This window comes from Paramormyrops kingsleyae, chromosome 7, assembly GCF_048594095.1.
Source record: "Paramormyrops kingsleyae isolate MSU_618 chromosome 7, PKINGS_0.4, whole genome shotgun sequence".
NCBI lineage: Eukaryota > Metazoa > Chordata > Actinopteri > Osteoglossiformes > Mormyridae > Paramormyrops > Paramormyrops kingsleyae.
In genome coordinates, this window is record NC_132803.1 from 29,522,160 (window position 1) to 29,548,518 (window position 26,359).

General features: G+C 44.3%; 2 protein-coding genes across 9 annotated transcripts in view; both read right to left on the reverse strand.

Annotated features, from left to right (window-relative positions):
- Positions 1–3,225: 3,225 nt before the first annotated feature.
- LOC111835356 (dual specificity testis-specific protein kinase 1) lies at positions 3,226–21,984 on the reverse strand. Of its 4 annotated transcripts, XM_072714739.1 has the most exons (11): positions 21,436–21,984; positions 20,596–20,672; positions 14,035–14,139; positions 13,260–13,447; positions 11,400–11,521; positions 10,325–10,373; positions 10,042–10,191; positions 8,388–8,561; positions 8,177–8,260; positions 5,752–5,838; positions 3,226–4,446 (listed from the first exon to the last, which is right to left on the reverse strand). In XM_072714739.1, the coding sequence occupies exons 2-11, from the start codon at positions 20,624–20,626 to the stop codon at positions 4,345–4,347; spliced, it is 1,092 nt and encodes a 363-aa protein (XP_072570840.1). In that variant the 5' UTR covers positions 20,627–20,672; positions 21,436–21,984; the 3' UTR covers positions 3,226–4,344. The 4 variants fall into 4 exon arrangements, with proteins under 4 accessions (XP_072570840.1, XP_072570841.1, XP_072570842.1 ...); XM_072714740.1 differs by lacking the exon at positions 20,596–20,672 and having other exon boundaries at positions 21,436–21,981; XM_072714741.1 differs by lacking the exon at positions 14,035–14,139 and having other exon boundaries at positions 21,436–21,979.
- A 2,082-nt stretch (positions 21,985–24,066) lies between these two features.
- LOC111835357 (tenascin-like) overlaps positions 24,067–26,359 on the reverse strand; it is an 86,564-nt gene continuing 84,271 nt past the window's right edge. For all 5 annotated transcript variants that reach the window (XM_023795567.2, XM_023795568.2, XM_023795570.2 and 2 more), the window contains 2 exons: positions 25,891–26,054; positions 24,067–25,404 (listed from right to left, as the gene is read on the reverse strand). In XM_023795567.2, the coding sequence (XP_023651335.2) occupies positions 25,294–25,404; positions 25,891–26,054 (275 nt within the window). In that variant the 3' untranslated portion in view covers positions 24,067–25,293. The remainder of the gene's footprint in view (positions 25,405–25,890; positions 26,055–26,359) is intronic.

The following is a 26,359-nucleotide window of genomic DNA, read 5'->3' on the forward strand; positions in this document are numbered from 1 at the left end:
AACTCCCTGATTAGATTACTAATTAGAGGACTGATTGGGTGAACGAGTCTTCACACCTGGGTTTGAACAGCAGACCTACAGGTTATCCCAAAAACCTGCATACACACCGGCCTTTTGCAGATAAGATTGGGTACCCCTAGGTTAGGATGAGGGTTTTTGGGGGGTTAGGGTTAGGGCTATCGATTAGCACTAAGGTAGCCTAACTCGACAAAGTAGCTCAACTCGACAGAACACTAGCGCTCCGCTCATCATTAGCGGGCCGTTATTATAGGAGGGGGCGCCGCCGTATTAAATCACCTGCCTGCCCCCTTTAAGTGACATTTTGCTGCGGTTTTTTAATGACGTTTTTATTAAGTGATCCGTTTAAGAACAGTCGGTCTCATTTTTAATTAACGTCCTCGGTTAGTATGAAATTCAGCTCCAGAATTATGCAATTTTAACGTAACATTATCACTATTTAAAAGTTCATTTGTATCTTTCATATTGTTTTATTCTTCCACTGGAACTGAATTATAAGGCAGAACAGTATAATTTGTGTTAAGTGGTAAATTATATGTTCAGGTAAATAAAATACAGGCCTATACAAATCCGATATATATATATATATATATATATATATATATATATATATATATATATATATATATATATATATATATATATATATATACACACACACACACACACACACACACACACACACACACACACACACACATATATACATACATACATACCATAAACGTGGAGACGAGAAATTGGACACAATACATAACCTGACCACAAAATCCCCAAATTTAGGTCACGGCATCCGAATAACGTTAATGGTTATCCAAGCCTACTGAAAGATTCAGTTTGAAGACTTACCACTGGGTGGCAGTAATGCGGAAAACCCTGCGAGAGAACCATGGCGCTCTACGTGGAGCAGCGTTTCTCCTGTTAGACGCACGGAAATTGGTAAGAAACAATGACTGCGCGCTTGCCGAACCACTACAGTATAACCCATTCACAGAATATGTGTAACATTTGAAACCATAGTACTCTGCGCCTACCCCAATATTTGTTACTTACACAGTTGACAGTTACATTCAGAGGCACAGTAGGAGCATGGATACCCTGACAGATTCAGACACCTTTTAATATGTAAAATTATATAATTTCAGGGGGCAGGGGGGCCCAAGGTGACATTTTGCCAGGGGCCCCAGAATATATAGGTACTCTCTTCATTATATACGTTATGAACTTAAAACCTACATGCAAGTCATCTAGTCCGACTGACACATTTTCAAAAGTGTGAAGCTTAGGAAAATGCCACCTAGGCATTTTCAGTTAACAGTATTCTCTCCCAACAAGATACAAAGCTCCTACTGGTGCAATATAAAGCACATGCTGACACGAGAAAATAATACAGTGGGTGTCACCATTGAACAAGGAGAGAGAAAAATCCAAGTTCTGACGATTTGCTCCGTGCATAAATTTAACTCCATTGACTTTGAATACAAAACTTAAAACAATGTCTCCTGCTATTGAGAGAGGGTGACTTTTTTCATGAAAACAAAAGTCCTGCTTCTCTGTTCACAGTGCATGTAGTGCATTTGGATACATTGTTCGCCAACATGTGATTGCCAAAGTGACCTTTGTTTTTTTTTTTTTTTTTTATGTAATTCTCTGTTAAGGGGATACTTTAATGCTGCTTTAGAATGTGCTGCACTTTCAGGGCTCCCTGATCCATATACGACACAAAGTACAAAGTTAGTATCCCCAAAGGAGACAGCACTGCAAATCCCTGTGTCTCCAGTCTCTTCAGACCTTTGAAATTCCCTACACCAGCGTTTCAAGGCAAAACCAAAACCTCCGTTTATAGAGCCAGTTCCAAAGTCCTCTTCTGTCCATACATTTTATCTACAGAGTCCATTTCCCCTGTCCTTAAAAGACAATAAGGGGAAAACAAATATTTATTTTCATGTGCCCAACATTTGCATTTGCACCTCTCAAACCCCAGAGTCTGTATAATGAAAAGTGCTTTATAAATACAAATTATTATAATAGTGTTACATAATCTCCTCATGAAGGACTTGCGCAGAATAAGCTTGGCCAGGAACAAATATCCCCCTTGACCCAGATTTCCAAACTACAAAACACCTGAGAATCTATTTGGCCCCTGGACACCAATTTGTCAGTGTACTTTGGCGCCCTCTCTGGTTAGCTGCAGAACAAGAGTCGCCAGTCGGGTTGCTAAATGATTAAAATAACAAAAAAAGATTCACACTTACAATCGGATTAAAGAATGACTATAATGAGCACAGAAGCAAGCACCAAATGAAGGAAAATGTATGTAGAAAATGGCCATAAGGGTTATTTTGTCTTAAGGTTGGAAAGGAATAGACCTAGAAATGAGGGTTATCAAGACTCTTACCAATATTAACCAGATGAACAGAACAACAACAGACTAGTGCAGTAAGACCCAGGGGTCTTTTTGTCCCTTAGGCCATATATCTTAGCATGAAATGTGCTGTACAATGTGGCAGTTATTAGCATTACTCTTATTATGGTTATTACTGTAATTAGCCAATACTTTTGCCCGAAGCGTCACCGGTGGTTTTTTGTGGCGGTCCCTTGCCCTATTCTTACGAGAATGCAGTGTTGCATAGGAGACAAATTACCATCTCACATTTTTCTCCTTTTCCTTTGTGTCAAAGTGAAATTTTGAGATAGGGGGATATGGGTAGCCTCCCGCCTGCAGCGGCCCCCCCACTCCAAAAGCGACTAATCCTAGTAAATTTCCCACAGTTCATGACGGTGTAGCAGCTACACAGGCTCAGCAGATGCAAGAAAGGCTGTTCCAAGCTCAGCCAGGCGTGGCTGCAAACAATTCGTTGTGATTAAGGGCTGCCGACAGGTGGGGGCATATCTGTCAGCTAAAAACCTCGCCCCACACACCCCCAATCACACTGTACTGTTAAACAGCCACAACCTCCGTGCAGAAAAAAAGAAGAAATAAGTCAATCCGGTTTTACACTTGAAAACAAATATTTTATGTTTAGGGTCTTCCCAGATCAGTTTGGATATAAACGTAGCAAATGTCACAACACCTCTGATAGCGATTGGAAGGAGAGAGGAGTACACTCAAGATATGCGGGTGGCACCTTCCAGAAGCAGAAATATTTTTTATCAGTATGAGGAAAAAATAACCGTGGTATGCAGACCCAGGAATGTACAGAGAGACAGGATTTTAAAGATTTAATTTCGGATTGAAAAAGCAGATAAAGGTCACCTCACCGCCCGAACTGAGTGTTATTTCCTCATCACTTTCTGCTAAGCAAATCAAAGCATAAACGGCGAAACTTTCACAGATGTGTGGACTGACGCAGACATGTGACGGACGTCACACATTGGAGGGGGGGCTGGTTTCTCCTCCACTCCACTGACCTGAAAGCATGCGTGTCCTGTCACACTGCGTCAGGTGGCTACAAAGTGGTGTAGGACACTGTATTTCCTGGTGCACCATACCGGGAATCCGCATTAAGACATTGGACAGCTGGAAAAAACCACCATAACCAAAGTGGATGGAAACTGCCAAGGAAAAACATTTAGAATCACAGCCAGTTTAAACTGACACTAGACCCTTTAAGAATGTTTTTTTTCTTTTAATCTGCATTTGAGGTTGACTATTTTATAAAATTCTCATAATGAAAAATCATTCTGTATACAGGTAAAGACATATCACCAATTAATTAATAATAATCAACAATGCCACTGCCTGTTAGGGGCATACAGGCACATCGGTCACCCGATCTCTTCTCTCTCCTGTTCCATTAGGTCTTAAGGTCACTATGGGGTTTTTATTTTATATTATGGAGGTAATTACCCTATAATGGGAGTGCACAGCTCAGAGCGTCGCATGGTGGGCGCATGGCAACGGTGGTGACGGACCACTGTGTCCGTATTTAAAAAAGAGGAAGTGGTGAAAGGTTGCAAATGAGAATTTCCTATACTATCTGGAGTCAAGACCTTTACCACAGAAATAAGCTCAGTTTTTTGGTCGCCCTCACGCTCCTGAGCGGTCAGCAGTTCAGCTCATTTTAAAAGGAGTCCGACTGATCCAACGCAGACAGGAAGGAGGGTCTCAGGCTTGCTGGCATCCAGCTTGTGGTCTTCATTTTCCCACTTGAGACACATGTCCCTGAAGTCACAGGAAAACACACCTGTCCCATCTTTAGATGATCCTTGTGCCCCACCGGTGTCTAAGAACATTCCGGCAGCCCACAAAGCCCGAAATATGCTCCCCTGCGGAGAGGCCAGACTTGGTGAGGTCCAGGTCTGCACACCTCCTCCCCTGACTCTTCACCCGCTCGTCAGCTCGGAGTCGGGAGGCTCAAGGGCCTCTGCGGTGTCTTCCAGCTTCTCCAGCAGCTCCGTGAAGGAAGGTCTCTGGAAGGCCTCCATCTATCCCAAAAAGACAAGATACTGATGCTTCTTTGGGTTCTGCCCAACCAACCAGATTGAGTAAGCCACTCTATACCCAATGCAACTCAATAGCTGTTAAAGGGAAGGTTCCGTACCAGCTCTGTATCCTACGCTCTTAAGGACTTTGTATTGACAATTAACACAATACAAAAGACAAATGATGATTATGAGAATGATGATCATCATTGTAATTCTCATTGGGTTTATAGTTGAACCCTTTAAGCTCAAAGTTGTCATTGTCCTGCCCATCAGTCCCTCTTCCACAGCAACACGAACACTTAGCGGCCAGTTTATTAAGGTGCACCTGCTCGTTAACGCAAACAGCTCCTCCAAACAGCCAATCACGTGGCTACAGCTGAACACATACAGCATGCAGAGATCAGGTTAAGAGGTTCAAAACAGTTACACCACTTGGTTTAAGTGATTTTGAATGTTATGTGATTGCCGGTGCAAGACACACTGGTTCTAGCATCTCAGGAACAGCTGCCTCCCCCTGGGATTTTAATGCACTGCAGTATTTAGAGGGTGTAGCACAATAAACAGAGGGGGGTCCTACCTGGTACTACCAGGTATGTGTAATCTAGTGGCCACTGAGTGTAGCCGAGAGCAGCAGCTCAGCTGAGGTGAAGCATCACCTTACAGAATTAAACGTGCTGCTTTAACCCGGCAGCTGATCGTCACAGGCGCTTCATTAACGAAGTGCTTCAATAATTTAAGCAAACCATGTATCAACAGCACAAAGCCAGGGGCGCAGTCAGGGCACAGATAACCTGGCAGATTCAGGGGGCCCAACACATTACGGGGGGTGGGGGGTGGCCAGGTAACGTTTTGTCAGCAAGATTTCTAGCCCCTGCACAAAAGAAAAAATAAGCTAACAAAAGTTAATAAATGAGTGCAAGTAAAAACTATTCTTAACGTTTTAAATGTTGGGGAAAAAAAATGATTCAGTTCCCTAGCGGCACTGTCTAGTGCGATTATTAAGGGGGGGTGTATTACCAGCCTCTGATACTGTAAATTAGCACCTAGACAATGCGTTATGTCATGGGGTCTCAAACTTCTCAGGTCATGACCCCCAAAATAGCAGTGCCAGAGACTGATGGAGGGAGGGGAGATTCCACCAACGGGGGGCGGGTACCCCCACAGTAGGTTTACTGCAATCAACCAGCCCCAGTAACAATGGATTTTTTGTTTTCCTTTTTCACTTTTTATCAACATACTCTATATACTCTAATCGTCTAACAGCCCCCACTATATAGAGATGAAAGAGAAGGCGGCTTTACTCACCAGGCAGCACCAGGCAGCCAGGTGCAGCAGGCACTGCGGACAGTCCTGTACCATCCCCCGGAATGCGGTCACGTCCAGGCCGTAATCCTGATGGATACAAGCACTGCATCAGGGGCAAAGCGGCTGGCAGAGGACTGTAGGGATCACGGTGCCGGCTTGGCACTGGCCAACCACGCCGGCTGTATGAATTAGGGAAGATGTGCAGATAATCACCCCCCCACTGCGGCACACACCGGAGTGACGCCAGTTTACCAGGGTGGAAGCACTGTGAGGCATCGAATCTGCCAGACAAGCACCCAGCGTCCAGAATCGCCTTACACCAAGGGGGCTGTGTCATCACACACCCCGCTCAAATTCACAGAAAAAGCCCCACCCTGGTCATAACCGAAAGACAAACCATTTGTCTGCAACATAATCCCAAACAGCAATGCACCATTCTAATATGCCACACTAATTTTTAGTTCTTCTGTAACCAACACGTCCAATGTTGTGGTTTTCCGTCTTGTAGTTTCTAGGAAAGAAAACCAATTCCACTGAATGTTTGCTTAATAGCTGCCTCTCTCCAAAGCAATTTGGATGACGAACAGTTTTAATTATTTACATAGATGACTGTAATTGAAATAATGTTTGCTCCACCGCTCAAGGAAAATAGTTTATTCTATTATTACAATACAGGTGTCTCTGGACAATAATCTGACTACATTTGAAAATAATTTTAGAAAGAAAAATATTCTGCTCCATTGAAATGAATCGCCTTATTTATTAAACTAGGTGATTAAAATTCTGATGCTTTCACAGACACACGAGTGACACGGCAAAGATTAATCGATGCAGTTTTTGAAATCCTGGGTTATGCCCTCTTCTTCTTCTTGAAGGATAACTGATGCCTGTTTTCAGTTGCACTGATGCATCACATATATTAAACCACTGGATGATTTACTTGAAGTGACTTTAAGTAAAGCTTCAAAATCGGCCTCTTTGCCAGGCAAAATGACTCATTGATTGTGAGCTTGGTGGGGTGGGGGACAAGATTCTACAGGTCACAGAGATTCAGCCACATAATTATACATTATTTTAAAAGACCTTTAATTTAAGCTCCACCCAGACCAGTCAACTGAAGCCACATGTCTCAGTCCCCATTTAGGCTATAAATGTGTTTTTATTTATGCTCATCTTTATTTAGCCTGCATGGCTGTCATTCGTCGACATTTTCTGAAACACTGAGGTCTACAGATTAAGTTTTGTGCTGAAATGTTTAACAGGTCAGGAGATGGGGAGATGTGGCAGTTATTTTATTTTGGAAATAATCTCTAAAATGTGATGGTTAAAGTTCTATATGTAGCTTGGTCCTGTGCTTTCAGAGATGTAAATAATTTTTCTGTGGCAAAATCAATACACAAACATGAGGGATTTCACTGTTGGAAAGTTGACAGGCACTCTCCCTCCAAACTGAGTGATTACATTTTTTAGCTTAATTTAAAATCAACAGGAAAAACAGCAGTAACACAGACAACACTTGGCTATATTCATAACTTCCATTCTTATTCAACTCATTTATTAATGTTCTTTCTTTGCATTTTACAGGAAGAGGGCTTATCCAGCGAACAATTCAGTTAATAGCATCCCTAAGGGGGCAGGAGGAAACTGCATTTTAATTCATTCTTCATTCGGCTCACGCAGCAAGTTTCAGACAATTCCAGCATTCTAGGACTGCTGCCCTCTAGTGACCAATCTGTGTGAAATTCACTGTGCAAAAGGACTAGCGCTGTACAAATGCATACAGAACAGGCAGGCCGTGCATTGGGAAGACTGTGATTGTTTCAAATTGGAAACTGGTAAAAGGCAAGGAATATGCTCAGGAGAGTGAGGTATGCACAGTAATTGTTTCTAACAAGCGTCCTTTGACACCTTAATTGTATCATAAACAAAGACAGGCAATACCTCTGGAGCTGAATAAGGGATGAAAAAGGAATAAAAAAATTAATTAAAAAATCTAATACAATTTAAACTGATGACAACTGTTGTATTGTTTAACTTGTTGTATTGTTTGAATTATGATTTTTAAAATGGTTTTAGGGATCCATGTTGATCAGACTGAACATCTGGACCAAATGTCAGATATCAGATATTTGCCCAATAGTCCAGATCAACCAAAATCAGAGACAAGCAAATACAGATTTTGAGCAAAAACTGGATTTTTTTACAAATTAAAAAGAAAGAAAATGCTCAAAAAATGAAAAGTCAATATGTTTACTTTCAGTAACAATAGCACCCCCCAATGGTCAACAATCGCTATGCGCATATGCAACACTGCCCTTCACCTGTAAATTAATTTAGAAAAAGGGTCAGTCTGTTTGGAGATGAATAATAATAAGGAAAATGGCTATGAGAAGCCCGGTTCTTTAACCTGCAGCCATTTGTTTACCTGTGTTCTTGGAAGGACTTCTGGGTCTGCTGGGATTCTGCCCAGAATCTCACACAGCATGATGCCAAAGGAGAAGACGTCCACCTAGAAGGAGCAAAGGGGACAGAGAGGCAGCTGTCACTACAGTCAGGGGCTGCCCTTACCTGTGCCGCAGTCCATTTATTTCATAGTTTTACAAGACAATATTACTTAAAATGAGCTGCTGAATCACCTTGCGGTCGTAAAGCTCCCCTCTCAGCATTTCTGGGGCCATCCAGAAAGCGGAGCCCACTAGAGACAGCTTCCTGCCTGGGTCCTTAGATGGCAGCTCCACCACTTCCCGGGCCAAACCGAAGTCCGTCACCAGGGCCTCTCTGCCCCGTGCCGTCACCCTGATCAGGCAGTTCTGCTCAGGGAGAAAAGGCCCTGGTTTTTACTCTGTTACTAGCATATTTGATTTATATTTTACAATACAATCCTGCTTGTCGACAACACTTCCACATACGTATAATTGCTACGGATATTCACATCTGACTACATTTAGCAAGTGTTTTTTTTTTCCCCCTTGGCAGGAACAAAAAAATGCAACCACGACGACCCCTGGGCGCCTGATTTTCCCAAATTGACCAGAAGTGGGCGCTGTAAGGCAGTGAATGTTTTCGCCATGCCTGGCACGTGTGGGGGAGGGAGCTAGCAGAATATAAATCACAATAACAATGCATTAAATATTTATGCAGTCATCCTAGCGATTACACAACAGAACACAACACCAATGAAGATTACGTTTAAAAGGAGAATGGTTAAATTTAGATACCTTGACCCACAGAATACTTGTTTAATTCAGTCAATTTAATTAATTAATTGAGTCGAAAACCATAACAGACATACTAGACATTTAATAATGCTTTAAGTTTGCTCTGCATGTAGGCACACCTATTCTTCAAATTCACCAAAAAAAGCGAGTGCACAAGAAGTAGGTTGATCTTAGCGAATCTGGTTAGCAAATATGAGTTACACGGGGTAAAAAATATTAGTGAGGTTCCGTTACTGCAATGGGAAAGTCAGAATAGAAATCGCTGCAGGAGCCGCATGTGTTTCGCGTTAAGCGCGCCGCCTCCGCGCTCTTCACGGGGTAGCCTGTCATCTCACCGGGTGTGAGCCCTCCTCGGGCCCCGTGGCCCTCGCTTTGCAAGCTGCAACTGCACGACGGCCCTGGTGCAGTGTGCGTGTGTTTCCTCGCTTTCACAATTCATAAAATATGCACCGCACCAGCATCCATAGACATCTGGCAGACGCAGAAGTAGACCGCGTGGGATAATGGCCGCGTGAGATAAAGGTCTTGTGCATGCACCATAAGGACACCTTCATTACACAAAAAAAAAACTGAAAAAAAACATCACCTTATAATGTTGTATTTAATATATTCTTTGTATTATTTCATAGTACGTACTGCACAAGCTTTACTAAAGCAAGTCTTCGTATTCATTGACAGTAACGTTCCAGCAGGACGGCAGCACGCAATCCGGGACTTCCACAGCTTTCTGTCACAGCCGTTTAACCACTAGCAATTACCTCATTAGCTCACTTATTTTTAACCGAAGCAGCCAAAAGCCACTTTAGATGTGGGTTCTGGCAAGATTAATACTTTTTTTTTTTAGTAAGGTTTAAAGCTTTTGGATGTCCACACTCTATTTATGTAGGGCAATTTATTTTACAAGTTTCACTTTTAATCTCAAGTTAAAAGAACAAAATAAAACCACTACGGCTTCCCTGAGCTACATTGTTGCAGGTTTGGTATCAGGACACGAAGGGTTTCTCCGACCGAAAGCCCAAAATGATCTGTGTTTGGGTCACATCACGCCTCCGTGCCTCTGCCACGTCCTCACCTTGGAGTTGAGGTCCCTGTGGTAGATGTTCTTGTAGTGCAGGTAGCTCATTCCCCTGGCTATGTCACAGGCCAGCTCCACCTTCTCCCTCCAGCTGAGAGGTACATCCTTCCGAGCCAAGAGCTCCTCCAGGGATCCACCATTCATGTACTGCAGCAGGACAGACCAGTTCCATAACGTGCCTGGCACCACTGACCCCCCCCCCCCCCCCCCATCAAAGTGTCTCACATCAAAACTCCTCAGTCATGGCTCGCTGAGGCGAAACCGGAATAAGCAAACTCACCTCTAGGATTGGGTACAGCTTGTCTTCTTTCACGCAAATTCCAAGATACCTGGAGCAGGTAGACCAAGTTTCTGTGAGCGTCAACTTCCCTCACACCAGAACACAGGGGTGCCGGTAAAGATTTTTAGGCCCTATGAAAGCACATTATATTGGGCCCCCGACCCAGATCAATTGGATTATATTCCAAATTTTTAGGACCGCAGTCACTCAGGGACCCTTGGAATCTTCCTCACTTCCCCTGCTTTATGGTGCCCATGCCAGAACTTCATTAAACACTCTAAACCAGTTACTCCAACAGGCAGGACCATAAAGGCCGTAGAAAGAATGGCGGACATATGAGTAAGACGTTGGTTTTAGTGACACAGGTAGAGTTGCTGCTTGCAGTTCTGAAAGGAGACCCACATCAGGAGATCTTTATTCACCTGTAGAGCTCAATATACAGCATGGAAAACAACACAAGTACCCTGTTCTAAGGTAAACACCCCTCCTCCTCCAGGTACTTTGTTCTTTGCATCGATGCCATTATTTGCATGGTAGCATTAAGTCTTTATCTCGCATAATTCTTTTCATCATAATCTGCTCTTGATGCACACAGTTTGATAAGGATGCCGTCACCTTGTGCAACGGGAGCCAAGTGGGAGGAATGTCAGATTGGATGGATAAACAGAAAGGTGTGAAGGAGCATGCAGCTGGAACCCCATCATCTGATAACGCAGCTTTCGTGAAAGGTGAGTGAGGGCTTGTCGCATTCATTATGTGTAGCCCTTGCATTGCCGTGTTATTAAAAAAAAAAACCCTCTCGGGTTACATTCCTCAACGCGAGTGCACTTTCTTCGTTTTGAAAGGAGGCATATGAACACTGGGCCATAAAGGCATCGTCTTTTGTGCCCCACGAAGAGGTCAAAGGGTTGAAGTTGTTTCAGCGTGAAGCTCAGATTGAAGTTAAACTTTAATGAGGGTGGTCAGTTACAGTTAAAAGGCTGAACAGCGGAGTAATTTATTTATCGGAGATGGTACAGGGAGCACCACAGAAGTAGCTACAGGGTTGCATGAGCGAGGGCTGTTGGAGGCTGACCTCACAATGTTGGGATGGGAGAGCTTTTGCAGGAGGGTGATCTCGCGCACGATGCTGTCCTGGTCCACGTCGTTCCTGTAGATTTTCACCACCATCACCTTCCGCGATGAGTTGTGCACAACCTGACCAACAGAGGGTGACATTGGATTCTCAGGCAGCAGCAATGTTTGTGCATTGCTGAGAAGCTCCTTTTCAACTTGGACACTGCAAATATGAAAGGAGGGAATCTGGTCCGTGCAAGTCCAATAATCTAGTGAACTAGAATTCTAGGAGTTCCAAGCTGTCGTCTACATACTCCTTGCCTTTTACCAGGCAAAGAAGGACATTTGGGTACAGGCCTTACTACAATCAGATGGGTGCTGTTTAGAGTGTCAGGTCCATAACAAAATCACTAAGGATGCATCTGAACCTAGTGAGGAGGCACAATCCCTGCAATCACGTCACAGTCATGGACTGATTGACTTCCACCTGAAGGTATATATAATTAATTTGAGGCTGCTATGTTCCTTTGTAAACCTGAGTCTCTCTCAGCACCAAAACTCAACCAATCCATTCTTCTTTTTCAGATCATGACTAGAGGCCCCATGGTTTCAAATGTTCCTTTGATAATCACGTTGCCTTGGCAGGCACTGTGGAAAATACTGTAAATAGACCATGTTATCGGGGTTGACTATCTCTGCATGAGATCAAATCAGGGTTCCAGCTCAATGCAAACGTGTGAACAGAAGGGGGGAACAGCCATCTGTGCTGCCTTAAAACACAACCCAACATGGCCCCCAGATCTCAAAGCTCTCCCCCCCCTTCCATATGCAATATCAAAGAACTGACTTGCCCCTTAACACTCAGACTCTTCTCTAGAAGATCAAGACAACAACTGTCCTATCATGCTCCAGTAGGATGACTAAAGGGATCCTTCCTCAACTAAAACCTAAATTACAACGAAAACAAGCTCACGCTCTTAACAGGATGCTGCCATGCTCTCGTGGTGCTAGTTAAGGACCACAGGACATCACAATTTCAGGAAAACACTTGGGTCACATGTTACTCCTACGCTTGCATGGCGATTCAAATGTGCAGCAATTACAAAAAAAAAGCTGCTGACACTAAGTCTGACTCAGGCATTTTTAATACCTTGCATTAATACTGTGCCATTTGCTTCTGCCTCACCTCCTGCAGGCTCCCCCCATAACACGTTCCTTTCGTTCCCTGACCCCACAACTGGCTACGTTTTCTGCTCGCACTTCAGCACTACATATTCAACCTGTTCCATACGGCACAGTTTGCACATCTGCGCTGTGGGGGGATGAATGTAAAAACGAGAGGCGCTGAAGGAATATCAGCCTGTACCGTCGTATGCTAAACAGGCTCGGTTTGAAGATGCCTGCTGCCAAATATGAATAATTGCAATATCGATAATAAAAGCACAGAGAAATTGTGGCTGTCCATTTGATTCCTCATTGCTAGGCCAAACAGCATGGAACAAACAGGAATTAAATTGTGGTCGTCATTGTGACATAAATAGGGTTTTAGTCGTTTTGGAAAAAGGCTAACCCAGGAATAGCTAACATGCTAGCTTAACCACTACAACCAACACCGCCCTAATGACGGTGATTAACATTCCTGTCTGAGACGAACACTCGTGGAAGTTTTACGTACAGAAAAACGTTTTGAGGGCAGAAAGAAAAATGACTGGTTCAGAGAGATAACCAATCAGATTGCAGAAGATGTGGGACCAACCAATCAGATGTCTTAGTCCCACCTCCTTCAGTTGCTTGGGCCCATGAGCAATATGAACACCCTCCTTTCGCATCCCCCCCATCGGCAGAGTAGACCCTGGCCATGTGAGGCGAGGCGACAAACCTTGTAGACCTTAGAGAAGAAGCCACTGCCCACCAGCTCGGCGCTGAAGCCCTCCCAGAACTCCAGGCGCCTCACAGTGGCACGAAGCCGCTGCCAGCGGTCCGCATGGTCGTAGCAGTCGGAGGACTCAGCTTGGAGCGTGGGGCTGGTGGGCTCCGGGGTCACCTCACACATACTGGGAATCTCAACTGGCGTGGGAAACAGGGCTAGCGTTAGCCATGTTTTAAAGTACTGCTCTCTGTTAGAAATTCAAGTCCTAAGCTGCACTTGAAAGAATATTATATACTGTAAATGAAATGACAATTTTCTCAACCTACCATACTATGCAAAAGTCTTAGGCAGTCAAAGACAAAATGTTCAAAGCTACTTATCTGAGTAGGAAGTGTATATTTGCTCAGGAAAAAAAAACTAACATTGGAACATTTGCAAATTAAGAGTAACACAATAAAGACTAATAAGAATTTCTTCTGTTCTCTAAAAAGTTACTATATCTTGCTGGATGGCTGGATGAACACCGCTTCAGTTCCCAAACCTCTCCTCAGGGGCACCCCAGCCGTTCCATGTATTCATTAAATTTCATCACCAGCTCTCTTAATTTGTTTTTAAGAAGTCAATGACCTATTGATTACCCATACAAGGTGTGCTTGTGGTCGAGTGAGAAAAAAAAAACAAATGGGTGAATTAGATGGTAAACACCGGGGTGACTTTAGGAGAGGTTCTGAAATGGCACACTTTGCAAGACATAATATCATAGTTTTACTCCAACATGAAGTACCTAAGACTTGCGAACAGCACTGTAAATACTGGAGTCCATCCATCCATTTTCTGTAACTGCTTGTCCTGTTCAGGGTCGCTGGGGCTCGGGAGCCTATCCCGGAGTCTACGGGTGCAAGACAGGGTCAATTTTGGAGTCTTTATAGGAAATAAAGGACTCCTGGTAGTTTGGGTGGTTAGGGTTAGAAGGGAGCACTGCTGCCTAATGCCATTAGGGTTTGGGGTTTGAGTCCCACCACTGTTCTGTGTGTGGAATTTGTATGTTCACCCATTGTAATGTGGGTTTCCTCCCACAGTCCAAAGACATGCAGTTAGGCTAACTCACTTCTTGAAATTTCCCACAGTGTGTGTATGTGTACTGTATTGAACTGGCATTCTCCAGGGTACTGTATACTATTTCCTATGCTGCCTAGGACAGGCTCCAGGATACTTCCCCCTCCCCGAGAAGAATAAGCAGCTGGAAGATGGATAGATGTTCATTTCAAGGCAAAAAGCATGGCCTCATCTTCACCTGTACCCCAGAAACAGTCAGGGAAGCAAAAATGAAAGAGTACGAAAAGAGATAACTACAGTATGTTCTCTGCAAACTGCTTTCCCCTAGCGGGCGCGAAGCAGCGATGGGGACTTGGTTTGGTTTTACACTTCAGCTTTGCAGGAATCAGCTGGGAGCCACCATAAACGTCCCACAGCATACTGCCACCAGTGAAGACACTGATTAAAATTACACTGCTGCAGCCAGAGGGATTAAAATTCCATAATACCACATGAGAAGTCCTTCTTTTTATATGAAGTGAGCTTTGAATAAAAAAGAAACAGATTGTCATAAATGGCTACAATTGAAAGATTCAAAATAGTACCCTTTTTTATTTTCTAAGTTTCTAGTTTCAAAAGTGAAATCCAGTATCTTTAATCCTTATGGTGTCTTTTTCCAAAAGCCTCCATTTATTCATGTTCCAATGAGAAACTGACTTTTAATAATGTTTGGTCCCTTCAAAAAGCCCCTCAGATACAGCTGGGCCATGAAGTCCACACCCTCAGTCTAGCTTATGCCCCTGATCACTGGCTGCTTGAGGCTTTCTTCCACGTCATATGGTCTTTCCAACTCCCAACAAGGCACTGAACTCACAACCAAGCCGTGTTCCCTGTTACCATTGTCCCGGGCAGCCAATCTGGGCTGGGTCAACCATGTAATTGGCCTCTAGGGCCAGAGACCCACTGCGGGCCCAAAACACTTTCCAAGCCCCTGGTCCAAACTGCTATCCTTGCATTGTAACATCAACTCCTTTACACACATCCAGCAGAATAAACATTAAGAAATCTTCAAGTTACAGAAACACTGCAACTGAAAAATAAACTCACCATCGGACATCTTACAATGTGAAGGCCTTAGACCCCAAAGCTTTGACCTTTGGCTCACCAGAAAAGAAAACCCAAGCATACATATAAGGCCCACGCATCAGCCACTTATTTTATGCTCATTTGTTTTCCACTCTCAACATGCTTATTTTCTCATGTGCTCTTATTTTCTTGTGCCAGACACGAGTTTCCTTTGCAACGACGAAGAATTCCTAAGTGGATTTCCCATAAGCGCCAGCCTTAGTTCACCCCACCCACAGGAGTGCGCTGCCAACTCTGCAGCCTTCGTAGCTATTATTCAAGTTCACACAGGGGTGCGGTTATTTCCTATCCAGGGACATTGGGGGGGGGGGGGGGGCATTGAACCCAGAGCACAGAAAGTGCTGTGAAATTCTTGCTTGCTGGCTTTTGGAAGCACAGAGATCCATCCTCACACCTGTGAAGGGTCTCGTATTTTTTTTGCCGTAGAAACGAAATCCCACCAAAACAGGGGTGTCATCAGAAAGCTGCCCCCCAGGGGGCCAAAGTAGGATCCTGGCGGTATACTCCGGTTCTGCTCCTCAAAGATTGTGTTCATACCGAGGGAAGGTTCCCCCTGTGATGGCAACACCTGAACATAGTGGGATCTGATCCCAATTACTGCCATATCAATCATCAGATCCAGCCCTACAGTTACCACTGTATCTGGGTGGGGTTCCAGTGACCTTGTCAAGACCTTGTTAGGATGCCTTCAAAATAGCTATGAATATAAGTTACTATTTACAGGTGTGTAGCAAGACTTCAGTGGAACACGGTGGGCTTCTCACACTGCTCCCACCACGCTGTTTGCTACTGAACATCCAGGTGGGAAAACGATGTGAATGAATGAGCGTATGGTAACTCATCATCGCAGCGCGTTAACCTCAGTGTTAAAATTTTGCCAGGACATAAAACAGAAGGCCAGCGGTGCCGTCTGTGAAAATCATGAAATACTCCAGAAGCTCTTTAGATGAATCCAAAGCCTCCATCTTAAAGCAGACACGGCGGCACTCTGTGGGTTGCCGGACGGACCGAGGAAGCAGATCAAACCTCAGCCCGGTCTGAACACAGAGTAGAACCAGCAGAGCACAGAGGATCGATTCCTGGCCAGTTTCTATTGCATTCTGGGTAGCACTAAAAGGGCAGGGGGAATTAGAGGATTAATGTATCAGGGTAAGTGTTTCTGACACTACTTCTGTGCTATAAAACCATGAGTGAAATTCCCTCCTGCTGCTGCTGGCTTGCAATGGCACCCGCATCACCCCCCCCCCCCATTACATTAATGGTGTCGTTGTTGTCAGGGGTCAGGGGTGGCAAAAGTTGACTGAGGGGGGCCGTGAGCTTCAGCCTGAGTAAGCTTGTGTGTCCATTCTCACCGGACCGACGAGCCCCGCCACTGTCTAATGTGCAAAGGGTCCGGCAACAATCCCCACAGGAGTGATGTTAGAAAACAGTGATGTGTCGATATGTCAGGATGGCACCGTCCCGGGGGGGGGGTCCTGATTAACGGAGCCGGGCTCTGGCGAACCGCATCGGAGACTTCCAGCAAAAACAGTGGTGGTTTCACAAAGGGTATCAAATGGCTGGCTGCTGCTGTACCAGCTCCTGTGTTTTTCACATTTCACTTCGGGGGGAGGGGGAGGCTGGAGGAGACATCCAACAGTGGAAAAAGCTACAGAGACCCCCCCCGCCCCAAGGTCAGAGCTCTGAGGAAGAGCACGACTGCACCGTAACTTAACACTATATTCATTAGTTGCTTCTGTCTAACGACTGTAAGTTTACAGCAGGTTTATTCAGCTGGTCATCACCCAAGGGTACAACAGAAGCCCCTCTTCTGGAATATGACCCCAAAACCCTTCACGTGTTAAATCAGCCTTCTTTAAGCCACTGGGTCCAAAACGTATTTTTACATGTGAAAAGAGGACAGTAAATCGTAATCTGTTTTTGGATTCAACTGCCTTCAAAAGCAGAAAGTTTAAGTGCACATCTGAATTTTCCAGGAGCACGTGGGGTGGGATTGGATAGTCGTTCACTGAAGTGTCCCTTTGTTCTCCTGCACCCTGAAACGTGCCGTTCAGAAAGCCTCATCCTCACATTGCCGATGCCTTTTCTTTCTACACTTCATCCAGGGCTCTAGTGTGACTCCATGCGTTTATAGCCCAGCCGTGCCCCTTACTTCTGTAACTGACTGTCTGCTTGCAGATGCTTCGAATAGCCACCCACTGTTTTGAGGTATTGTTTCACATCAGGGTTTGTTTATAAGAGGCAGAATTTGGCTCCCCCCCCCCCCCCCCCCCGACATGTTCTCTCCCACTGTCATTCCCCAAGCTGAATGGAACGTGGGCAGGGCAGCATTCCTGGGCCCCCACCGTATCACAGCGTCGTCAACCATCAAGCACAGAGCAGCTTCTTTTTGTGTCTGCGGAAACACGCGAACACCAGCCCCCACGGGACTCTCAGCGCCTTTCAGGGAGAGAGAGGACTGACCAGAGAGACATTCCTGCCTTTCCTGTCTAAATCAGCAGGTTATAATTATTTAGAAGAACTTTTGTCCAAAATGACTTATAAGTGAGGATTAGAGAGCAGGGTCCGGCAGTCTCTGGGGCAAATGGGCCCAACCTTGACATCATTCTGCAAGTCCATGGGATTTGAACCAATGACCTTCTGATCACCCACACAATCGTTCTGGTCTGCCAAGACTCTCTCCCAGAAAATGAAGTCGCACAACATAGATCATGACCGATTCAAAACAAACCAAGCTGGCCTTTCAGGAAGTCAGATTCTAGATAAAGGTGGAAATCGAGCCTTCGCACATTTGGCTCAAATTCCACTCTGATGAATTCTGGATTTCACATCTCCGGCATGATGACAGACTGAATAATTATGCTTCTTTCTGATTTTCCACAGCATTTATAAAATATTTATACAGCTAGATAGTTCTCTCATAAGCTGGTAGGATGAAGTATTTTCTTCAGTAGTACAACAGCTGCCTCATTCCTGGAAATCAAACCACAATCTGACACGGATATTGATACGGGACGCCCACCGGGGCAGTTCTTGGGCTACAGCATCAATTCTCCGTGACAGGGGACCACTGACCTACAGGTGTTTTGATTAAGCTGCTAAATGCTCCTGGTTTTACTAGCCAAGAAAAATCCCCAGTGACACGAGCACAAGGATTTATATCTATACCAACTTACAATAATCCTCAACCTCTCTGGACCCTTTTTTTTTTTTACAGCAAGCTGCGGACGTCACACTGTTTTACAGCAAGCACACATCTCAACAGCATTTTCCAATTGTCCTCCCAGACCAGGGCAGACTTGGTAATAAAACACTGAGACTGGCTTTTGGTTGGACACTGGACCTAGATCTAGCCAACATTCAACTGCCTTAAAGGGAAAAGTGTGTACGATCTGTAAAGTGAACTAGGTTGTTAACTCTAGATAACAGCGTTTCTAACTAAATTCAAAAATCACCATCTCATTTACTGTTTCTACTACCACTATCAAGACTGACTACCACAACTGTCTTCCTAAACCAAGCCATCAGTCAGACCGGAGGTAGAGGGGTCTCCCTACAGCACTATCACATCCAGTAATAGCATATAACTATAACATACAGTCGGTAAACTGCATTACCTGTGCAATGTTGTTCCTGAATGGTGCTGTCATCTGCAGAAATTTATAGAGAACTTCCATCCATGGACAGTACATGATGCATGCTGATTTCCCGACCTTCCAAGTTAACCTCTTAAAGGCCTGCTTGCATATCACAGTGCTGCTCCCCTAACCTTAAGAAGACAGGCCCACAACAAGGGTAGGCCGCCTGTTACGCTGGGAATGGTCAAGGGTCGCGGTGCACCATTCTGCCGCCACTTCAACCAATAGACGTGTGGGGGGGGGGGCTCTCAAGAAGCTGCCGTTTAAGGCCCTAAACACAAACCAAGATGCACGCACAGTCAGGGAGCCAAAGATGCAGAATGTGAGCTTGTGAGAAATCTGAAAACAAAAGCCGAGAATGCAAGCATCGCCGGACGCCTTGCCATTACATGCCTGGCGTTATATAAATGGCTGGTTTAAGGCCAGCTCCGTCACCCACTCGGCCCGCTGCCTTTCCAGAAGGCCGGCCTAAAACACACCAGCCACCAACACAGAGGCCCACGGCCGGGTACCAAGGCCCCCCCCTGCCATTCTCCTGCTGAGCTGATACGTCTGTCCAAAGAGCCTGAACCCTTTTATACAGCTAGAGGAATACAGGTTCAAGAGTACAACAGCAGGGCTCCACCTCAAGCCCTCAGGGTATGTCAATCACAGATAATCATCACTTAACAAGTAAGATTTAACATCAGAATACCTAATAGCTAATTACCCATCAAGGGTACAGCAGCATGGATTAAAGTTGGTATTTTAAAACATGTTACTTGCTTCCGTGTTGGCACAAGAAGGCACCTACCAAAACAAAATGAGACTACAAAAATGTGACCTGGACAACATTTTCCTCTGTGACAATGACAGCTTTATGCTTAATCAAAACCGAAACAGTATGCAGGTAAATTTAATAATCAAGTACCCCCCCCCCTCCCCCCACCCCCCGCTCCATCAGTTTGCTCCTAGAAGAGCGTTTGATTATGCTTGTTTTTGGCACACATCTATAGATTGCACAGTTTATTGCCATTCAATGGCTTTGCAGGCACATTTCGCTAAACATTATTTGCACAGTTGTTCAGAGTATTTATGCATGCAAGTCTAGTCAAGCACTGCAGTGCCAGTTCCTACCCTAGGAATTCAAACAAATGACTATACATTAAATGACTATACAGGCTGCAATTTTGATTTTAAGTCCATATCCTGACCATGCAACCTCAACCATGTTACATGTAGCAGAATTATTTCACGGCATATAAATTTAGGCTACAGGGGAAACCAGGGCCACAGTGCAGATTGCATATGCATAATGTGACTGTTTTGATGAGCATTGCAATGCTTGGATTTCAAGGATAATTAAAATACCCTCTCTAATCCCAGTGTTGCGGGTGTCCAGTGGAAATCAGCAGCACATCGCGGCACACACTCAAGTTTCGGGGAAGAAGTTGTTTACAAAACTCCCACATTGACTTTCGTTAATGTATTCAGAATTAGTAAATTAAGTAATTAATGGGGTAATCATGGGACGGCGCTTTACTTACTCAGTTGATTTAACAAGCTATTCATGTGCATCTTGAAGGTGAGCAGAAACGCACAGTGAGGGGATCGATGTTACTGCCTTTATCCAGCAGCCGGGGGGCGGGGACACAGAAAAGCGTGAGTGAGACACCTTTTACAGGTTACGTACACAGAGAGCACAGCTCAGCACACACACACAAACACTAATACACAGGAACCCCATCGCCTTTGCAATTTACATGATTAAATCTTAATATCCTAAAAACAACTGAATTTTTTTTTGGCACATCATAGAAACTTTAAATCTTTTTAATTTGCAGCAGAACACCGTCGTGCCCGGACGCATAGAGACGAACCTCATGTTACTATAACGTTTTGAATTTCATTAACCGGAGCCGATCGCGTTGCCAGGATCTATTTCCCCCAAGGAAGTGACTCCTCTTTGGGTTACACTCCTCTGCACCCCACATGAGAATATATACAAGACTAATTAGGCTGCGCCACGTTGTCAAAAGTTTGGGCACAACTACAGCACGGACTAGTGTTTGAACCTACATTACCAGCCTTAAGTTCGGTATAAGTGTTGCTACAGCTTACAACATGTTAGTCGCCTTATACAACAGTGTAAACAGATAGTACCTTCTAAATTATGAGACTTGAATCTGGTAGTCTGCGTATTATCACTGACTGCGTTTTAGATCGATCAGTTAGATTACAATTGTCAGCTTCTAGCTAGTTAAGTTATTAGTAGTAAAGATAACTGTAATATTTTTGGAGTATATTTTGACCATATCGCACAACAATTAAGCAGTCCCTCACATTAAACAGAATTAGCCAGTCTAAGCACATTAAGATGCACTTACCGTATGTAAGGAGCGATGCCGGGGAAAGGCTTTTCCGCTCTCCAGCTTATTCAGCTGAAAGCAGGAGCTGCTCCGTGACAGAAAAGCAAACTTGACAAACGACCGGGCTGAAATTTCGCAGAGATCGTGCCTGACAGCCCATCGCAGCGGAACCAAGTCAAGCCAGACCGCGTCTCCCTGTCCTGGTTAGAAATGCACCCGCCTCTGAGCTGTCAGCTTCAGTCTCGGCGGGGTGGGGTGGTGCAAGGGGTGGAGAAGGAGGACCGAAGCAGACTCCAAGCAGCTTGATGATCAGCTGTCTTGGAGGTTTGACGCGATCAGTGATCGCTGTGCAGGAACGCAGCTGCTACGCACTACTGATATATGTGAACATCGGATGTTGTTGCGACACAGACGTTGCCTCCAGTCTACAGCGATCAGCCGTACGCAATGTGAGATGGCCGAGTTTAAGGTTCAGCCGGGCCCGTCAATCAAAACCCGTGTTTTGATTTTTTGATCGCCGGTGCATTTTCTTAAGCGACACCACCTGTAGCAGCTTGGACCATGAGAATGACCTGGATGAAGTACCCCGGCCGTCACATGAAATAACTCATTTCTAAGATTGTTTAAAAATCCTTATGTCATCCAATGCAAGCGGAGGGGTTTTTGAGCTCCAACACAGTACACGACAGACGCCAAAACAGGTGTTATGCTGAAAAAGGCATCCCTGCCTTAGAATGCATACCGGTGTTCCGACGAGTTGAGCTTTTAATGTTTTTTTGGGGGTCAGGGGTTTTTTAGGGGTTAGGGTTAGGGTTTTAGGGGTGTTTTGGGGGTTAGGGTTTTAGGGGGTTTTGGGGGTTAGGGTTTTAGAGGTTTTTTGGGGGTTAGGGTTAGGGTTTTAGGGGGTTTTGGGGGTTAGGGTTTTAGAGGTTTTTTGGGGGTTAACGGTTTTAGGGGGTTTTGGGGGTTAGGGTTTTAGAGGTTTTTTGGGGGTTAGGGTTAGAGTTTTACGGGTTTTTTGGGGCTATTGATTAGCACTACGGTAGCCGTACTCGACAAAGTAGCTCAACTCGTTTCAAATCAGCGACCAATCGGTCATTTAGAGACAGGCATGCATTCTACGGCAGGGATGCCTTTTTCGGCATAACACCTGTACTTTAGACGGAATCTGAAGGAGCGACCCACCGACGTAGATGCCGGGGAGGGGGGATGAAAGCGGACTGTGATGTTTTCCGCCGTTTTCTCCACCATCTATCACTCAGCCGTCTGGCGAGTCTGGGGCGCAGTCTAGCCTTTGTGAATCACGAGTTTATTTTTAATATCTGAACACACGAACACTTCTTTTGGTTGAACTGCCTGAGTAGCATATAGTCCTAGGGTCCCATTTAGCTGTTTCCTAACTATCATGAAAATATGATCATCATAACAACACTAATAATAAATACAATAAAAACAAGCATCCATCCATTTTTAATACCTGCTTATATTTTCAGGGTCACGGGGGTCCGAGTCTGTCTTTGAAACGCGAGGCTAAAGGCAGGGAATAATAACCGAGGACGCAGCACCAACGCATCAAAGGGCACACGATAGAAATGTTCGGTGGAAATGAAATAATGAAATGAAATGATACAACTCAATCTTAGGATATATTTATATGGATGAACGGCCTTTGTTTCATACGTGCTAATGTTTAGAGAGAAAGTAGTTCAGAGAGATGGTTTTTGCGCCAGTATTTTAATGTTGTATAACGTGGCTTATTTGCAACGTGAGTCAACCAGGGACAGTCGTCGTCATGCAGCAGTGAGAAGCGTAGCTCTGCCTCATATGATGCAAACGCAGACCCTACACAGGTACTGTGGAAAATTTGGTAAATGTGATTGCGTCTTATGTAAGCCTATATACGTTTTTGTATTTCTAGACTTTACACGAAGCTTTTGAAAGGTTGGGATGTGACTGCTATGTAAGCAAATTTATGTTACAATAAATAAACCAATTAATTAAATCATTATTGTCAAAATAAAAACGACATATGACCTATAATACAAGTGCAGTCGTGTAATGGGGCCGTATTGCGTAGTATTCCGTTAGTTGTAAATTGCACCATCTGGTGGACGTCTTTGGGAAGTCGTTAGTAATGCGGGGCAATCCTGCGAATTAGACTATATGCCCCGGGCTACAAAACCAGGAAACTCGAAAAGCAGCGAATTAACAAGTTTGACGTCATTGCAAGTTTTCTCCATTGCGCTGCTCAAAGATAAGGTTTTGGTGTTTTGTGTGACAGGATTAGTATGCAGGCTGTTGCATATTATAGCTACAAACCGATTTTATGAGTACGTAATTGGTTTCACCACACATACAAAACAATAGGGATAAAAATACTCTGAGTAAAATGTGTTTACAGTTTTTAGTCATTCTCGAAATGTTGCATGCAAATACTTTATGTACTGTACGTATATGTGTGTACAAGTTCATTGGTACAAAATGCAATCTTTATTTCACCCTGAATTAGCTACAGTATACAGTATACATGCGTACAGTCATTGCATGCAGTATGAGTCACTGCTTCAGTCATATTCTTATGACAGTAAATGACCACTGAAGCCTTTCATTGTTGCAAAGCAGCAGCTAACAAGAACTTTTCAAACCAAGTTGTTAAAAAGTTTTATTTATTATAATTAGGGCTACAAAGTCATTTTTCATTCATTAAAAAAAGTCAATTAAGTAATTTTCATAGCTGTGGCTTAGTTTTACTGGTGCAGCCTATACTGGGACAGCTCTCATTCTTTTAATTTTTAATTATTTTTTTCTTCATTTTCCAAAGCAAAGGTATTGGCCTGGGGAGTTTTTGTCATGCAACAAGACTGGCTTATTTTTGCCGTCATAAGTTATTCTTAATGCACACGACGCATTTCAATTTTCAGAACTCATACTTTCTCCTCAGAGAAGACTTCTCTACAATTTTCAAAGAGAAACAACAAAAACATGTACAATTCTGAAAACGTAATATATTATTGAGTAGGAGGCCCTGCCTAGGATTTCTGTGACAGAAACAAAGTATGAACAGACAAAGGAGTTTGTTTATTTATTTTTTTTGGGGTGGGGGGGTGTTTATAGGACTTCATGGAGCATCACGCAACTGCACGAGCTCCAGACCTCAGCCACTGACAGTTCTGTTGACCTTCTAAAGCTGCTTGGTCACGTGGTTTCACATAAAAAAGAGTGAGTGAGGCAGGATGGAGGAATGAACAACAAAATAAAAAACTGACCCCTTAAAACTCAGACGACTGTGGGGAAAATGGCCCTTTTCATAAAGGTTTCCTGCTTTCAATACAGCTTGAAGTCAAGCAAAATTACACCAATAAATCTCTATGAAAATCATTTTTTAAAGGAAAAAAATTCTTCCATAATCATCCATAGAGAACCCAGGGGAAGATCTGGGATGGAGAGGTAACGGGAAGGAGCTGATTCGGATAAAATAAGAAAAGCGGAAGTTTGAAGGACCTGTAATACAGCCAAACTAAAACTAAAGTAAGCAGAGTTATTCTGTGTAGTATAACAACCATGGCAAACCAAAACGAAATGGGGAAAATACTCATGACAGCCTGTCATATCCAGAGTCTGACAGCCTACAGAATCCTTCACGATTTTCCCCAAAGATTTTCTCCTTTTTTGCTGTCTGTCTGCTGGAGATCCAAACAGAGAGTGCTGGTGACAATACAGGCATCTTCTTTGTCGTCGACATTGTCCCTTTATGGGGGGGGTGGGGTGGTTTAAGGACATGGGTCACTTAAGAGGAAGGCGTCCAATACTGAGTGTCGCGCTCCTGGCAGTGGCTGAGGTCATGGGGGGGAATGCGGGGGGGTCGAGGCTGACACCCTATGATCTCTTCCTTCGGCCTTCTAGGTTTCTGAAATTGACGGGCCGGATTTTCATCTCGGCAAACTCTATCGAATGCTCGTGGCCTTTCCAGTGGTACCAGTTCACACCCTGGGAGAAACAAAATGAAACGTGCAAATTTGTAAAACACACATGAAAAGTTACACAGTAGATTGTTAAAAATGATATATTGTATAATGTTGTATAATGATCTACATTCTTCAGACTGGTGTCCCATCCTGGGAGTACTGGGAGTGCCCCAGCCTTATGTGCTATGGTTAAAGGGCCTCGTGATGCTGTTCAGGGTCAGCAATGGGAAAGTGAATGGTCAGATGGATAATGGATACATTATAATTAATAATTAGTCTTTTACACATTGGGATCTTGTCCAGCGTTTACTCTCTCCCTTATGTTACCCAGCATAAGTTCTGGATCATGGCTAAAGTGGATTTTGCATGGATGGATGAATGGATGAGTAGTTAGCTCTACCATTATTGACCGTTACTATCATTACTGGCAGAGCTGAGTGTCACATGTTAATCTGGATGGCTGCCAGGCGGCCTACAGAGGGGAATCGGTTGTCTGAGGGCTTCACACCTTGCTGTGACTGTTGTCCCCGTATCTGCCCATGAGGTTGACCCTGTGGCAGTTCTTGTACCAGAAGGCACCCTTGTAGGACAGGGCACAGTTGGTGACGGCGATGTCATTGTCGTTGTCGTAGGTGGAGAAGGGGCGGCCATGGTGATAGGACAAGGAATCACCTGTAGGAGTTGGGGACAGGGGGTGGGAGACAGAGGACTTACCATCCAAAACTCAAATTGGGACAATGAAGACACATAAGAGTAGATAGCAGAGTGATTATGGGCCTTGACGCTGGACCAGTGATTAGTCTTTGTAGGGTCCACTAGTGACTCTGTTTATGTGTCCCTGTCCCTGCTATCGGCAATTCCCCATTTATTCTCCTTGCCTGGATCCACCTAAGATGTAGCTAGTCTGTGCTGCCTCAGGTGGGGAAGCAGTCCTGACTACAGCGGGACCCCTATATCCATGATTTCCCGTGGTCCGA